We start from the raw sequence: 16,874 nt of genomic DNA, 5'->3' as shown, positions 1-16,874 counted from the left end.
CTCTACACTGGCCCATATATTTAGAAATGGTCAATTATTCATCTCTAATTGGTAATTTTAGGAGAAATGTAAATTGGCCCAAATTTGCAGTTTTTCAGGGGAATTGGAATCAACACTTCTAATAGCCTCTGGAGCCTATGGTGAAGTCTTGCTTAATGGTATGAAGGAAATTGTTTGCCCTGAAGGAAGATGTTGAGTAAGGTCATGTGAGTTATATGAATCCCAGATGTGGCACATTTTTATTATACTTGTCAGAGGAAGCTGATACACAGTTACAATATGATTAGAGGTTATTTTAGAGGTAACGTTACTAGTTTTGAGCTGACTACATGACTATGTTGGTACATACCATAACGTTAGCATAGTATTTAAAAGCAATGACCAGTTCAGGAGTGTTTGGATTTTATCTAATGTTGTCATTGTCTGACGTGAAATGTGCCAATTTTATAGTTCCAGTGCTGACCGGGCTCTGTGTAGACTGACTGTAATAGTCTCTAAGAATCATTAGTAACTAGGGAGATTTGCAAGTTTTAATATCCCACCCTGCAACCCTTACTCAAATGAGTATTCCCATGGCTGACTACGGGTGGGAGTATGGGTTTGCAGAATTGGGACTTTAGTATGTAGTGTCAAGTACTAGACATCAAGAACATGTTACTAAAGATGGGTTTCCAGTGGTGTCTATTAGCAGGAAGTCAAGCCTTTCTAATAGTATTAACCTTGTTATAATGGTTTAACAGACCATCAGTGGTTATTTGTGAAAGCTTTTGAATGTCATGTCATTAAACGTTTATATTTTGTATTGTGTAATAAAACATCTCTTTGTAAAATGAAACCTTTCCACAACCATTACTAAATTTTATGGTTTCAGAGTAGCAGCCGTGTTAGTCTGTATTTGCAAAAAGAAAAGGAGTACTTGTGGCACCTTAGAGACTAACAAATTTATTTGAGCATAAGCTTTCGTGAGCTACAGCTGAATGCATCCGATGAAGTGAGCTGTAGCTCACGAAAGCTTATGCTCAAATAAATTTGTTAATCTCCAAGGTGCCACAAGTCCTCCTTTTCTTTTTGTAAATTTTATGGTTTCACCTTTACATATGTTGATTTGACAAAAATAATGGGTTTATTAAGGAAAATACATGCACTAGAATTTGTTAAAATAAAGTGCGGTCAATCTCTATAGTTAGAGAAGGTCTTCTCTTTTAATTTTCCAGTATAAGTAAGGATCAGTGACATGACATGTAGAGAAAAGAAAGTGGGCAGTTTTAAATATATAACTTAGGTGGCCATGTGTTGAAGTTTGTGCCATATGTTTATCTTTAATGGCATGGATGTTGCTGGCCGTGATGCTGAGAACAGAGTTTGCCATGAGATTTGAAAAACGCACACCAGAAATAAAGCTATTAGCATACAGCTTCAATGCATTTATGTAATAAATAACAAACCCTGAACAATTAATTTGTGACCTTTTACTTTAGGGCTTGATCTCATCGGCAGCTCCAGCAAAGTTTTAAATTGAAATGGAAAACTCTCTGGCCTGATCTCTAATTTCTTGTGCACTAAAAAAGTTCTCTTTACGTATCTGGGTGAATTCCTGGCTCCACTGAAGTACACGGGAGTTTTAGTCCTTGACTTCAGTGGAATCAGGATTTCATCCTTTGGCTTTTTTGGTGAGCAAAGAATACAGGCTTGTGAGCTGTGTACACGTACAGATACTTTTTTTTTAATTCCATCGTAAGAAACTAAAGGACTGTGTGTAGGCTGCTTGATGCAGAGCTAGTGAGACAGATTGCTGAATTGGTTCAGGGCAGCGAACGCTCTGTAACATCTTTTAAGAAGGGGGGAAAGGCAGACTGAGAAATAATGGAATCAGTGACTCAGTACAAAGCTGTAGCTGTTAATTATTTTTCTTTGTTGCTTTTTATAGTTTTACTGTAAGAGTCTGTGTGGCTTTTGAAGGTCAAAGTATTTCAGATAAGATAGGTAAGAAAGTTTTATATACCTATGAATTATTTAAGGCTCATTGATTTAAGTTGGATATTTTGACTGCATTCAAAGAATACAGCATTGGGTCCTTTATAAATTAAGAAAATACTGTCTGTTTTTGTTTTGTTTATTTAAACTGAGCAAGTTGCCAAAATAAAAGAACTTGACTATTTTGTAATGCTCTTAAAAGAAAGAATCTTAGGAAATAGAAATTGTGTACAGTACATGTTGACTGTGAAAATAAAGTTACAGAGATTAATTCAAATTATACATATTCTGCACCTTGGATCAATGCCTAGTGTGCTGTAATCTAGCAACCCATTTTGAAATGTAGGCTTTTATTTTTACTGGAAAGAGTTTATATTGACATTAGCTATAATTTTGTTCACCCTTTTTTCTTTCCATGTTAAATGTTTCATATACTTACATTCTCTAGCACTGCAAGCTGAATTGCAATTAGATTCATTGAAACAGAAAGGAGCTGTTAGAAGGACCATCTTCTTTGATTACCATCAATCACATCATTTCTTCCCCATTGTGATAGAAAGACAGAAACAGCTCCATTGCCGGGACTTTGTTGTTTATCTCCGAGTAAGTGGTTTACAATATTCTTGGCTGTCATCTCATAGTTTTAGTATTATGGGAGGAATAAAAAAATAAAATATAGAAAAATGCCAGTCATGTTGTTAATCTCAGAAATATGAATGATCAAAAAGTAAAAAGCACTTATCATGAACATTCTATAATCACAAAATTAAATGTGAGAAAGACCTATTAGGTCATCTTGTCCATTCCTTAGTCAATAAAAGATAGTTCCATACAAATCTTTTGTCCAGTTACGTTCAAGGAATGGGGCTTCCCATGGGCGAATAGTCCTCAGCCACATATGTTTTAATGTCAGGAAATTTTTCCTGCAATTCTGCCTAAGTTTTCCCCTTTCCTAAAGCAAGTATATACTGTGTAAATCACTTATTCTCTCTATGGTAAGATAACTGCATTAAAATATTAAATTTAATGATAAGTCACTTTTTAATATCTATTTCAAAGGGACTCCGTCAAGCAGTTTAGGGCTAAAATGTAGGTTTTGTGAAATAAATATAATTAGATCTTGAAATGTTAATAGAAACATTTTCAGGAAACAACAAACAAAGTTATTTAGGTGTAAACAGTCACACACCACACACTGATGATGTTCTGGTGCATGAGAACAAAACGCTGAAACTTATTAGAAGATAACTATAAAACAGAAAGACTTGGGCAAATCAGCTAAGCTCTTGGTGTCCCAGTTTCTTCAGCTATGAAACTAGGATAATAATGGTTACCCACCTTTATAAACCACTTTGAGACCTATGAAGGGAAAGTGGGACATAAGTGCAAAGTAATAATGGTGACTTGTCCTCCCTTCATACATTGATCCCCTCTTTTTTCTTATATGATGGCTCTGGAGTCCTAAATAGCTAATATTAAGCATCTATCTGCTTAATCCACTTCCTCGGTGAAGGAAAAAGAAGTGAGGGTTATCAGTTGAGAGAGTCACCGCATTCATTTTGTCCAGAATCCTTGGAAGACCCATAGCAGCCTCATGAGCATATTTCCACCAAATCCCTGTAGCTAAGAAATATATGGAGCCCACTGGAGTATTGCTTTAAACCTTTGTTCAACATAGCTGTCAGGTCTGAAGAGATGGTTTAGCAGAGCTGTCATTTAGTCTTTGTCTTCTCCTCCAGGATGACTACTGCTCTCCAGTCTCCAAGAGTGGGGCTTTTGTGGAGGTATATTTATGAAGGAGAAAAGATTACTGTTGCTCACCTGTAGTTGGAACTGCTTAATGCACTGTCTGGGTAGGCATTAAGGCCACCCTGGAAAGGCAGAGGAAGGTGACGTGGGGATAAGAAGGGCTTTAGCAGTATATAAGGGGCTGCACAGGCAATAAAGATGGTGGACTTTTACCAAGGCTGATGTGTATAAATCCTTGGTTATGGAACAAACCAACAATATTGCCTCCACAGATCCACACGTGCCCTCCCTCCATTCCTGCCAGGTGGTCAAGAACTGATGGGAGTTTTAGATACGGCCTCATTCTAGGCTACTGCTTTGAAAAAATTCTGAGTCTACGCAGCTCAGCAAGCTACTTCCAGAGTGTGGGTCTGTGGAGGCAATGTGTTCTGAGACCACCAGTTACAGGTGAGTAACCTCGCTTTCCTAACTGTACCACCTAATCAGAAAATGTCTCCAAAGACCTCTTCAAAGGATCACTGTTTTATTCCTTCAATACAGACAAAACCCTGAATTCATGGCTGTTATCACCTTGCCTTTATCAGCCATTTTAAACTGTTGTTTTTATTATGTGATTACCTTTCACAGGATGAAACAGAATTTCGAGATAAATTATCTCCAATCAGTGTTAGTTTGAATTACAGCTTGGATGAATCCACTTTTGTAGATGACCTAGCTGTGAAACCAATACTGAACTATTATCAGGAAAGCACTGTTAGGGAGCAGGTATGGACCTTGCATGCAATATGTTCTATATATAAACATTATCTGTCGCATCTTTCTTAAAATAGTGTATCGTGTTCACAGCAGTTATGCAACAAGGGTTTAATTAATTCAGAATATGTATTTAATGGGAATAGAATACCATGCATCTTTTAAAATTCTTCCAGAACTACTGTTTTGATTGCATTGTAGAACATGTAAGCCCCAAGTTATAGTGGGGAAAAATTTGAAAGATTCATATATTCATATCTTACAAACCATTACATACATAGTCATTGAGATTACTAATGTACATAAAGGTTTGCAGAAATAACCCCTTCATTTGTGGCATTGCTGGTAATAATCAAGACAAGGAAGTGAATTGATTTTTTTCAAGGAAGAACTCTAATACCGCTGGTACATGTTTTGAATAGGCTTTCATTCTGGTGGATTGTGGCGAGGACAACATGTGCATTCCTGATTTGAAACTTTCAGCTACACCGTAAGTTTAGACAAAAAAATAATTGTGCTATGCCTAATAGAATACAGGTGGTCATTAAAACAGCTCAGAAGGAAATGTAGACACTTCTAACTCCCTTAACTACTAGATGAAATGTGAAACTCAGGTCAGTTGCTGGCTATAGCAATGCCTTCTTACTGATGCCAAGTACCAGGTTTCCTAGGACAGAGAAAGATAAATCCTATATATGGCTATTTTTGTCTATATATCTGTCCCAAACATTCACTGTACTCAGCAATGATAGGGAAACATATAACCAGCTCTGCTTCCACCCCTGAATATCAGTAGATAATATGAATTGCTATTGCAAAGGGCTTTTCACTTTATTTGTTTTTATGGCCCATTTGTTTTTGTGCTTGGCACTTGATTCTCAGCGTCATAATTTAGTTAAGTCAAAAACATGGGGGAAAGGTTATAGGTTAGGGGCAGCAAGGAATTATAGGCAGTATAATGGGTCTGGAGTTGTGCTGTCAAGGAACTGGAGAAGGCCATCGGAGGCAAGTGTCAGTGTGGAGCTAGTGTGTGTCTTCAAAGTTCATGATCAGATGTATGTGTGTCTTGGCTAGGGCTGTGCAAATAATTACTTTTTTTGGTTCACCGTCCAAACAAAAAAAAATTTTTTAAATTGTTTGGTTTGAGCCTAAATGAAAAATTTTCAATTTTCTCGATGAAACAAAAAGCCAAAAGTCTCTCTTCTGACTCAGGAAGAATGGAGACTCAAACCCAGGACTTCCCAGGTGGGCTAAAGGCTATAAAAGGGGGATCTACCACCTCCTTCTCTTCTGTTTTGTGAATGACACATAAATCCCCTTGTGAATCTAGCTCAGAATTTTTTTAATTTTTTTGGCTGAAACTATTTAACAAATTTGTGAAAAATTCATGAATAGTTTTGGCTGACCTGAAATTGTATTTGTTGGTGAATAAAGAATTAGTCTGAAAAATTTTGCCCAGCTCTAGTCTCAGTGGATCTCAGGAGATGTGCTGGTTTTGGGGGCTGAAATCCTTTCTCATTCCATGAGGATCAGCTATTCCTGTATAGGTAGGGTGCAATCAGAGCTTTGGAGTTTAACACAACTTGCTTTCCATATTCTGTTGTAACTCACTTTGCATGTGCCACTGTGGACAGTCATTTGCCTGGACCCCTTCCTCACTGTTCTAGAGTACACTCCCTTTTTCACAATTTGCAAATCTTTTGTGGAGTTTCTCCGTGGGATTATTTTTGTGTTGTAAATTGCATGTCAAGTAGCTGGTTGTGCATAGAACTTGAAGGCAGTTTTTTTTAGAAAATTGCTACATTTTTGAGTATAGACACTAGGAGAGCAAATGGACAAAACAGGTTGATTAATTGTGAATGTTTATAATCCAATTAATTATATATTTTCAAAGTTCATGATCAGATGTATGTTTTTATAGAGATAAAGATCAACTAATCATTGGAGAAGAAAATTGTGTCATGCTCATAATAAACCCACGGAATGATGGAGAAGGAGCCTATGAAGCTGAGCTTCATATAAAGATCCCACCTGAAGCAGATTACACAGGTGTTGAACGAAACCACAAGGTAATCATATTGGGGTATTCTGTGTTAAAAGAAAAAAGACTGGCACAGAGTTAAAGCACCCTGTGTATTCTAGCTAGGGTTAGATAACAGATTGGTGGCTTTAATCAAAAAAGTAGTACAAATCTTTTAAAAAGTGTATTTACATTCAGATTAGTCGTTTTATCTTAGGCTATGTCTGTACTTACGGTGGTGTGTATGGTCCATACACTTTGTGTCCCCGCACACAACATGGGGTATAAATAGACAGTGAGGCACTACTAAGCACAGTTTCCAACTTTCACATGGTAAATAAGCACCCTGACTTTCACAATAAGGCAAAAATCAAGCTAATCCCGTTTCAAAACAAGGCCAAAACAAGCCAATTCCTCAGAACCCCAACACACTATGTGACTAGATCCCTCTGGCGGACAGTCTGGAACTGTGGTAGGTCCACTGTGCCCCTGTTTGCCTCCCACTGCCCCTGTTTGCCGGGAGCCGATTTAAAAAAAAAAAAAAAGAAGCAACAAGCTGCAAGCCAAAAACTAGCCAACAAGCAACTCACAAGCCAATTAAGCCAAAAACAAGCCCAATTTCTGCGTTTTTTTCGCGGGTTCGCCATGTTTGCTGTTAAGGCGAATGGAGTAAAGACATGCTAGAACCTCAGGGTATGTACCCTTCATGGCTCTCTTCATGCCCAAGCAGTGCCTTCCATGGCTACATTGCTAAAACCAGTGTGGTGTCCCACGGCCTCCCAGCACAAGGAAAGGCTCCAGAAGTGGAGAGGCAGTGGGGAAAGACTCCGGCAGCTTCCCACTGCTGGAGCCTTTCCCTGCAGCAGGGTGCTGCTGGAGCCTTGCCCCACCACAAGGAGAGTCTCCAGCAGCAGGGAGAGGCTCTGGCAGTGGGGAGGCAGAGGGGAGAGGGTCTGGGCACAACGTGCTTTTCACTGTGGCCTGTAGTTACATGTATCTTACATGTGGATGCGAGTATAGACAAAGCCTTATATGTAGGCCAAGAAGCATGAAATCATAAGATCTGATCATGTTTAAACAGAGGCTATTTAAGGAAGCTTGTCCAATGAAACTGTACAGTAATTACTTAAGCCCCGCCCCAGCCATTTGTTTTTTTTAAACAGATCTCACTTATTCACTGCTGGACAGTAAGATAGTATCACCTCATCTGCACATAAATCTTTCAAGCTGTTACAACATCAACTTTTTTTTTTTTGACTGTTTGGAATGTGACACACAGAGAAAGGCCCTGGGAATTGGAGGGGAGTTAATTTCCTTTCTAGAGAGAAATGTTGTTAATTGAGTTGAAAGTAATCGACAGTGTATTTCTTGATTCTTCTTCTGTCAATCTACTTTACTGATGGACTGAAAGTTGCAATAGAATAAACCCAGTTAAAAGAACTGATGAGAAGGAAAGCGAAGATGTTATTGAAGATTATATTGTTAGAAATTAAAGAGAACTCCACCCCTTACGTGCACTTAAAAATAGCTTCCCTGACTCCTTGCTTCTCAGCGTATTTTTCTTCTCCTGCTCTCTCACAGTAACTCTAACTTTGTTGACCATTGTACAGGAAAGAAGCTGTACTGGTCACAATCTGGCTGGGTTATTTTATTTTACTCTGTTGATCTCAAGAAGCAATAGACCATTCTTCCTGACATTGTGGGACGGAGGGTTGTTCCTAAGCACACTGAAGTTAATCAGAATCTTTCCATTGACTTCAGTGGACTTTGGATTGGGTCCTGGAGAGGAGAGTCTTCTGATTAGAAATGGTGGGGAAAAAATTCCCCCTAAAATTTTTAGATGAAAAACGCCCTTTTTATCAAAATGTTATCAAAATCTTTCAGGTTTTTGTTACGAAAAAATAACCCCTAGCTCCCCAAAATGGTTTGTTTTCAATTACTGTAAAATGAATTTTTTTAGATCAAAAGTTTTCAATTTCTTTGATTTTTTTTTTTTTGTGGGAAGTAAAATACATTTCATGACCAGCTCTACTTGTGAATGCTGATACAGACTTAATGAGGCTGTCTTAAATTTTCCATACATTTGCAATCCCATGTTCTGTGCACTAGAGCAGACTTATTAACCTTTCATTCATATCTCCTACTTGTCAGCCCTTATTCAGACAGAGGGATTGCTATTTATGTTCTTTTTTAAAAAATAGCAGAACATTAGTCCTAGTGTATTCATAATTCTTAGGCAGCATTACATTTTCTATAGCAGATTTAGTTTTTGTAAACTTTTCATATAGTACTGAAAGCTAACCAATGACTTCTACTGATTTTAGAACTGTAAAAAAAGTATACTATTCAAACTTTATCGTTGAGTTTAATACAAATAAAAACCTAGAAAACACAACCCAAAGTGTCTGTGTGACAGCGAAATTCATATTGTACTATTTACCCATGTTATAAAATATGCATGTGGTATTTAATAAGAAATGGACTGTTGTTCTCTATCTTCAACTGCTTTTCTGTGCTACCACAGTTGTTCAAAGCTGTTGAAGTCCTGACAAAGATGAATGCACAATCTCTGTCATTTAAAAAACTAAATTGAAATGAAAAAATGAATGGATTAAAACATGCATCCTGTAAACCCCTAATGTTCCTTTTCCCCCTTTCCTCTACATTCTCATTGCGCTCTACCTCTCTGTCATTATAGAAAGAGGAAATTTGCAAAAAAGAGTATTTACAACCATTTTTATCATCTTATTCCCAAAACGGCCTTACTTTCAGGTGCATTAGGTTCATATGTTTAAAGGCTGATCCAATACAAATGCTGAAAGTATAAAAGAGTGCTTACAGTTAATTCCATTCACAAATAGAGTTTAAGCATCTTAACATGGTGATAGGCCTCTGGCTTGCCTTGCACAGGGCTAACGTTCAGCATATTTGGCTTTATCAAAACAACTTGCGATGTGATACCCAAGATACACTCAGGTATGGAAGCATAAGTCTCTTGGTTTGTAACCAGGGGTGAAATCCTGGACCCATTGAAGTTAATGGAGGTTTTACCATAGGCTTCAGCAAGGTTAGGATTTCACCCTATGTCTCCACAAGTGTTTGTACCACACCTAGCACAATGAAGCCTTGATTCTGATTGGAACTCTGGGCAATGCTGTAATACAAATAATCAGAAGTCCCACAGTAATGTCAGCACAGTCCTTTAGATTTGTGATGGCACCAGTTACCATCATGCCATTAGCCCTCTGCACCCAAGGTTCCTCAGTGGCACTTCGCTGTATCAAAGGCAGTGGCCCTCTCCATGTCTATAATCAGTATTGTCCCTATATAACTGGCCTTCCTGTAACAGGGAAGAGACAATATGCTCCTCGAAACCAATCCCAATGTAACAACTGGATATAGTTCAGTTTAGTTAAAACAAGTGGACCAAATTTATCCCTCATGTACTTATTTATACACACTTTGGATACAGAAAAAGAGAAAAGAAGAAAAAGGAGAACACAGAAGAGTTTTAGGCTCAAATTATTGTCTCAGTTACTCCAGCATAAAGCCAGAGCAATGGCAATGTGATATTACTCCAATTTGTTCTGTAGTTACTCTGGCTTAACTGAAAGATGTCCCTTGAATGTTACCTGTCTGATATGTCAATGGAAAGATTCCTTTGGCTACTCTATAAACTTTAGTACTCAGGGAAAATGATAAAACAATATTACTACTTTACAGGGCCCACAATGGATAAACTGTTCCAACTCCACTGCATAGGAGGCGCCACTGAGTGTGCTATGTCTGTACTGTTACTGTGTTGTTACCTCAGGCTCTTATTTTCCTTCGCCTTGTACTTTGTGTAGCCAAATCAGAATGGTAGTTCTTTGCACTGGTATGCATGACTATCAAAATGCGACCCAGTGATGAATCAGGCCCTCATTCCCCAGCTGCAGATTGATGCCCTTCTTAATCTTCAGGTGTAAAAGTCAAAAGATACCATTTATTTTCTTGACCCATTGCATATATTGATTCTTCCTTAAGTTGCCAATTGGTTAATGAAATACAGTATGATCAACCCTATTATTAGTAGCAGTAATTTAGATTGTGGTAGCATCTGGGATCCCCAATCACAGACCATGACCCCATTGTGCTAGGCATTGCACAAACGGAAAAAAAAAGACAGTCCCTGCCCTGAAAAGCTTATCACACTGATCTTGGATGGCACAATAAACACAGGCTCTTGCTTTTCCACTCTGCAGGAGACTGGAGTCCAAATCTTCATAAAGTGATAAGTGAACGCAAATTAAGTGTTTTCCTAGCCCTGCTAGGTGTTTGTCCACATGACAAAGATATTACACAGTTTGGCACGGCTCACTGTCTCTGCTCTGGTTGGGAACAGCAGAGGCATTGCACTCAAAATGAGAGCCTTGGCTGCAATGTATGGAGATGGTCTCACATGGCTTCTCACACAAATAGCCAGCGCTATTAGCACTATGCTTTTGTGGGCAGGAGAGTGACACACTTAACAAAAAAATAAAGCTTTCTTGGCTCACTTGTAAAATCTTGTTAGTGAAATGGGTACAAGGTTGCTAGCTAGATGAGATATGATTTAATTGGAACTAGATTGTAAACCTCTTGGTATATAAATCAGGTCTTCTAGATGTTTGAATAGCAATAATCCATCTGTTGGCACTCAGTCAACTGAAAAGCATGTCCATCTACATTGTCTGGGAAAATACAACATTATTGTGAAAGATGGTTAAATAACTTTTTAAAGGGGGCGGCGGGGGGCATTTTTTCCAGTAGTCTGGGTCCATTAACTACCCTGTTACCAATTAGTAGTTCACTGCTGAGACAGCCAAGACAGTCCGTTAGTTCTTAGTGCAGTTGAAGGCACTGGATTAGTTAAAGCATCCAGTCATTTTCCAGTTAAAATGTGCCCTGGGAGTACAAATGTTAATTGGTGGGGTTTAGCTGCTGTTCAAGACTGCCAAAAAGGCCACGTGCTACTATAAAAATATAAATTGCTGCACACGGCTAGTAAAAGGGTTCTGTGGCTGAATCTACAATGTTGCTCAGTTACATGTGAATCCAATGGAACTGGCAATGCTGGATGTGTAAATCTCTCTCCTTTTTCTTGTTATCCTCCTGCTGCCCGTTCTAATTTTGCTTTTCTACCTCTAACTTTGCTGTAACTACCTCTAAGAGGTGGTCTCTGAAAAAGAAAAGAAAAGTATTACCAAAGATAATTTCACATTTTGAGCATCCTATCACAGACTGACCCTTTGCCCCATCCCTATACTGCACAAATTAGCTTTGACATTGTCTTTTACATAAATGCTGTACCATCAGACACTTACAGTCTAGTTAAGGATCAGGCCACTGATTTTGCATGAATCTCTGAAATTTAGTTCCAAAACCCACCTATTTGCTCAGACTTTTTTGGCAGGAGGAAGTCACAAAGGGGTTGGTATACTTTGTGCTGGTGGATAGTACAACTTTTATATACCAATCTTAAACTATATAGTACTGATGATTGGACATTTATGTAACATCTGAAACTAAATTTGCACAAGAGAAGGATTGAGTTGAATATGCATTTATGCACATAGATTCCCACACACATTTAACTGCAATTGTTAGCTTATCCCAGTTTGAGTGCCTATTCTTAGCTCCAAGCACCCTTGACAAATCCTTTAAAAGCATGAAAAGATTTAACAGGTTAAATTACCTCACAGCAGAAATTAACCACCTGATAAGTTATTAAAGGCATATCAAAGAATACCAGCCCTTATCCCACTTCCTTTCCCCCAAAGTAGTGAGCAAATAGAGGGGATTTGCAACCGGATGTCTTCATTCCAGAGGTAGCTATACTTTTGACTCCTCCCTATTCTCTGAGTGCAACTCTTTACGGTACCAGAATTCATGCCTTTACCTGTCCTGGGTTGGAATCCCATAAGTCTCCCACTCTTAGACTAGATCTCAGGCTACAACCTTCTGTGTACTGTCCATGATTTCTCAGCAGGTCAACTGGGTCAGAACCTGCAAGTCTTCCCTTCGGGAGCTCTAACCAGTAGTTAATACAATGACCAAACAAAGTGTTATTTAATAGCATAGCAAAGCATGAAAGAAAAAGGAATTTAACACTATAGCGGTCTCTATGCATGTCTATGCTCTCTAAGGCTTATCATCCCCAGGAAGGCCCAGCTGCATCAGACCCACTCATTAGGGCCCGTCCCTGTGTCTCTCTGTCAGCCTGTTCTTCTGTGAACATCTCATTGACAACTGCCTCCCCCAAGCTCTTGATACTGATTTTAACTGTTTTAAGTTCTTTTGATCTGTCTATTCCCAGCCTTGGCAATATAGTTGTGTAACTTTGGGGCTGAAGTGAAGGAGTATCTTCATGGCTAATAGCCCAGCTATTGTTTCGTAACATCCTAACCAGTTTATCATTAGGTGTTTTACCTGGACCCTTGTGTTACCTTCCTAACAGCCCTGTCATGTGTACAAGGTCATTATTTCCTGAGCTAGTCACATTCAGTATTCATAAGTCCATTCACATCTGCCCCTCATCCTTCACACCAGGTTTGAGTGATTCATGCAAAACTGGGGGACTTGTCCTTTATTAGATTGTGGATGGTTGAAAATGTATTAACCAGTGACCTTCATTAATCAGTATGAAGCAAAGGCCAGGATGGTCTGATACTTTATCCTCCTGAGAGAGAACCCTAGGCAAAGCCAATGAAGATGAGATGAAACATCTTGATACAAATTTAGCTTGACTCATTATTTTTCTCTTTATCTTCCGCTGCCAAAGGGATCATTGGATCCACTCCTCCCCTCCCCTCCATTCTCCACACAATGTTCCTAAGGTGGCCATCAAAGAGTCAGAGCTGCCATTCCCAATACAAGCACAAAGGTGCACAATAGAGCAGCCCTTGGTTTAAGAGGGAAGGGGCTGCTGGCAGGGCATTCTCCCTCGAGGGCCTATGCCTCTAGAACCCATTCCTTGCCTTTACAAGAGGCTGGAATGGTTATTAACATTCTGGACATGCAGTAAAACTCACCTTTTTTTTCCTTCCGACAAAGGGAAGTTGGACATTCCCCAACAGCAATATTGACAGTATCAAGAGATGGATTCATGGGAAGGGGCTTCACAGTTGCTTCATTTAGGACATGTACCACCCTTGCCAATCTCAACTAACTCACTAGCTCAGCAGGTCCACACTGTCCTTCACCAACCAGGAAGAGCATGAGGTGAACTTGCAGGCTGTGTCCTGGAGTTCTCACAGCTCTTTCTTATATAAAGAATGACCTGTCATGTATTACCTAATCTGTGGGAACTTTAAAATTAGGTGGGAGAGACCTACAGCAACAATTCCAGATGCATCCTGATTTTTAGAAGATCAGTGACGTCTGTTGTTACTTCTGAGTTTGTTTCTCTTTTTAAAGATGCCAGAGAGGAAAACAGAAAAGACTGATCTTACTTTGTTTTCTAGTCTGTGTCACTTAACTTCCACCATCTTACAACTGCTACTTCCTCTCCACTTAGCACTTTGTATATAGGATTTTATACTTTGTACACAGATGATATGAGAGGTGTGAGCTGCAGGGGAAGTGGAGGGGGAAGCATCAGAACAAACTTTACATTGACTTCTCTAGAGAAAACGTGAACATATCTTTGCTAGACGAAGATGAGAACATATCTTCAAAGTTGTTCTCAGAAGTGCCCTTGAGGAATGCTGAACAGCGCAGGCTAGACGATAGGGTACAAGACTGAGAGTTGGGAAGAAATGAAATGGTCTCTCTCTCTCAAAATACTGGCTAGTTTCCCATTTGTTTCTTTTTGGTGTCAGACTCCCTTCACTGGCCAACAGTAACCAATTAAGTGTCCATGTAGAGATGCACACAGGGGTTTGAAATCAAAAGAAATTACAGAAGCAAAAAGGCATAATTTTCTCAACAGGATACACTTTGCTCAGACCTTTGACCTCCATATTGGTGTTCTTTTGTTACAGGCACTACGTGTATTGAGCTGTGATTACAAGATGGAAAATGAAACTAGAATGGTCATTTGCGACCTTGGAAATCCCATGGTGGCTGGAACAAATGTAAGAGACAACCAGATGCATTTGCTGATTTTATCTAATTGAATTTTAAGGGAAGCTAATGGAAATCTACTCAATTAGCAGAATGCATCCCAATAAGCAGCAGCTAAAACAAATTCTTTATCTGGACAGGAAATTGTTGGTGTAATAAAATATCGTACTACACTGCTTTAAGACTAATAATCTGATGCTTGAAAACATTCATGACTTTTGGCCTGTTTCTGCTCTCGCTTTCACCAGTGTAAATTGGGATTCATTCCATTAGTGTCACCAGCATTTCACCAGGGTGGGAATCCTTATTCATAGTGTTAGATGTGTTCATTTGCTCCCTTTAATGTGACTTCAGTAAAGGATATTTTATTGTTCTATACTGTAAGTGAAATCCTATTGGGCCCAATTCTGATCTCACTGACACCAGTGTAATTCTTTTGGTTGAATCCAATTTACGCCAGCGCAAATGAGGTTTGACTCATAATTAGTATCATCACAAACATTTTCGAAGGTAAAGAAATTCTACTTTTTAAAAATAAATGATGAATTTGTGTGTTCATAAATGCTATATCAATAGCACTGGCTACAGTCAAGTATAGAGCTGGCTAACCTAATGCAAGGCTCTATTTTAACCATTCTACTGCTGAACAATGTGTTTGCTGTAGTCTAATCTGTTATTCATACTGCTCTATAAGAAATGCATTCTTTCTGGCATCACAGAAAATTATAATCCACATTTGTCTCCTAATCTCCCTATTTTGGGTTTCTCCTGAGCTGAAACAGAGAATTTGTCAACTGGCAGGTTGTTCTGCGTTTTTATGAACAAGTGTCTGTGAGAAAAATTTGAGAGAATCAAGTTAATTGCAGCATAAATCACCATGGTACTTTTTGGCAGGTATTCTGGCTACAGTGATTAAAGATGGGCTGAGGAGGTGGTGTTTGGATCTGGATTAGGTTTGGGTATCTTTGTGGCTTGGGAGCAGAAATGCTGCTCATTCCACAGGGGACGTCCTCTCCTTCTGTCTCTTGACAAAACAGTTCAGGAAAAACTCCAGCAGCAGAACCTGACAGTTTCCTCCCACAAGAATCCTCTCCCATTGATTACGCAACTATAAAAAGCTTGGGTTTAATTACATTTTTGATATTTAGTTAAATGGTCATAGCATCACCCCTTTGAATTATGGTTATGTGAGTATCCCCATACAATCATAATTCAAAGGGGTAATGCCATGACCATTTAAATATCAAAAATGTAATTAAATCCAAGCTTTTTTATAGTTACATAATATGCCGTGCTAGTAAAACTGAGCAAGACAACTCCTCTGTGAATGCATTGTAAACATTTAAAATAATAGCTTTTAATTGGAAATTAGCATTGCTCACATTTTAAATTGGTAGGAGTTTAGCTGGATACCCTAATATTAGTGCAGGAGCTTTACAAGCTACTTCATAATCTAAGCTACCCAATATACTGGGTAGCAACAACTAGCAAACATTGTTATTTCTCTCCTTAAACTCTCTAGATGGGAATTTTTTAAGTTGCTGTCTTGACACAGTTATTCCGACATGATATCAAACAAATGTTTCTTCATGCATTATTTTCATAGTAGATCCCACCCTGTTAGCTCTGTTAGATGATTTTCAAATATTCAAGATGGGCCCGTCCCTGCTCTGAGAAATTCACAGCCTAAGTGCCAACAAATAAAGAGGTTAGAGGAAGAACTGTCACAGTCTAAGCTGGCCCTTTAATGGGTTTGGGACTCAGCTGCACTTTTGCCAGGCTTAGGCCACCGTCCCAAGTGAAGCAAATGGGTCCATAGGTTTTGTGATGGAAACATCTGGTTAGAAGCTAGGCCTTCTGGGGAAGATAAAGGCAGCCTGAAGTTAATCAGAGAGAGTTTGGGGAGGGATGTTTCTTGGAAGAAGGCAGCTGACAACTCGCTAGAGCTCCCAGGCAGAAGGCCTGGGAGAGAAATCTGCAAGGACCCTATTGAGGGATGACCTTTAGCTGAGAGACATGCAGGGAGTAGGAGCTTGCAGGGTGAGAAGCTCTGGCTATGTAAGGGTTGACAAGACTTGAACCCAGGCTTGCAGGACTACCAGGCAATTACCATCCCCACACTGCCACCCAGTGGCAGCTGTAACCTGCGCACTCCCAGTGACCCACAATCCGCAGAGGTTCAATGCCACAGGAAGTTTTGCCTCGAGTGACCTGACCGACAGTGGCCTTAGTGATCCCTGATTGGCTCCTTGTCTCTATATAAACCCACAAAATATACCAGGAAGTGTTCAGG

The 16,874-nt window shown here is 39.2% G+C and overlaps 1 protein-coding gene across 1 annotated transcript in view; it reads left to right on the top strand.

The window, feature by feature from the left end:
* The window catches only part of ITGA8 (integrin subunit alpha 8), a 178,738-nt gene that overhangs the window by 84,575 nt on the left and 77,289 nt on the right, over positions 1–16,874 (top strand). The window contains exons 16-21 of the mRNA XM_074945995.1: positions 1,928–1,983; positions 2,423–2,577; positions 4,351–4,488; positions 4,899–4,966; positions 6,398–6,545; positions 14,500–14,592. Coding sequence (XP_074802096.1) covers positions 1,928–1,983; positions 2,423–2,577; positions 4,351–4,488; positions 4,899–4,966; positions 6,398–6,545; positions 14,500–14,592 — 658 coding nt within the window. The remainder of the gene's footprint in view (positions 1–1,927; positions 1,984–2,422; positions 2,578–4,350; positions 4,489–4,898; positions 4,967–6,397; positions 6,546–14,499; positions 14,593–16,874) is intronic.

The sequence above is a fragment of the Natator depressus genome, chromosome 2 (genome assembly GCF_965152275.1).
Source record: "Natator depressus isolate rNatDep1 chromosome 2, rNatDep2.hap1, whole genome shotgun sequence".
In the NCBI taxonomy this organism is placed as follows: domain Eukaryota; kingdom Metazoa; phylum Chordata; order Testudines; family Cheloniidae; genus Natator; species Natator depressus.
The sequence above is the reverse complement of the archived record's forward strand: the minus strand, read 5'-3'. Positions and strand labels throughout refer to the sequence as shown.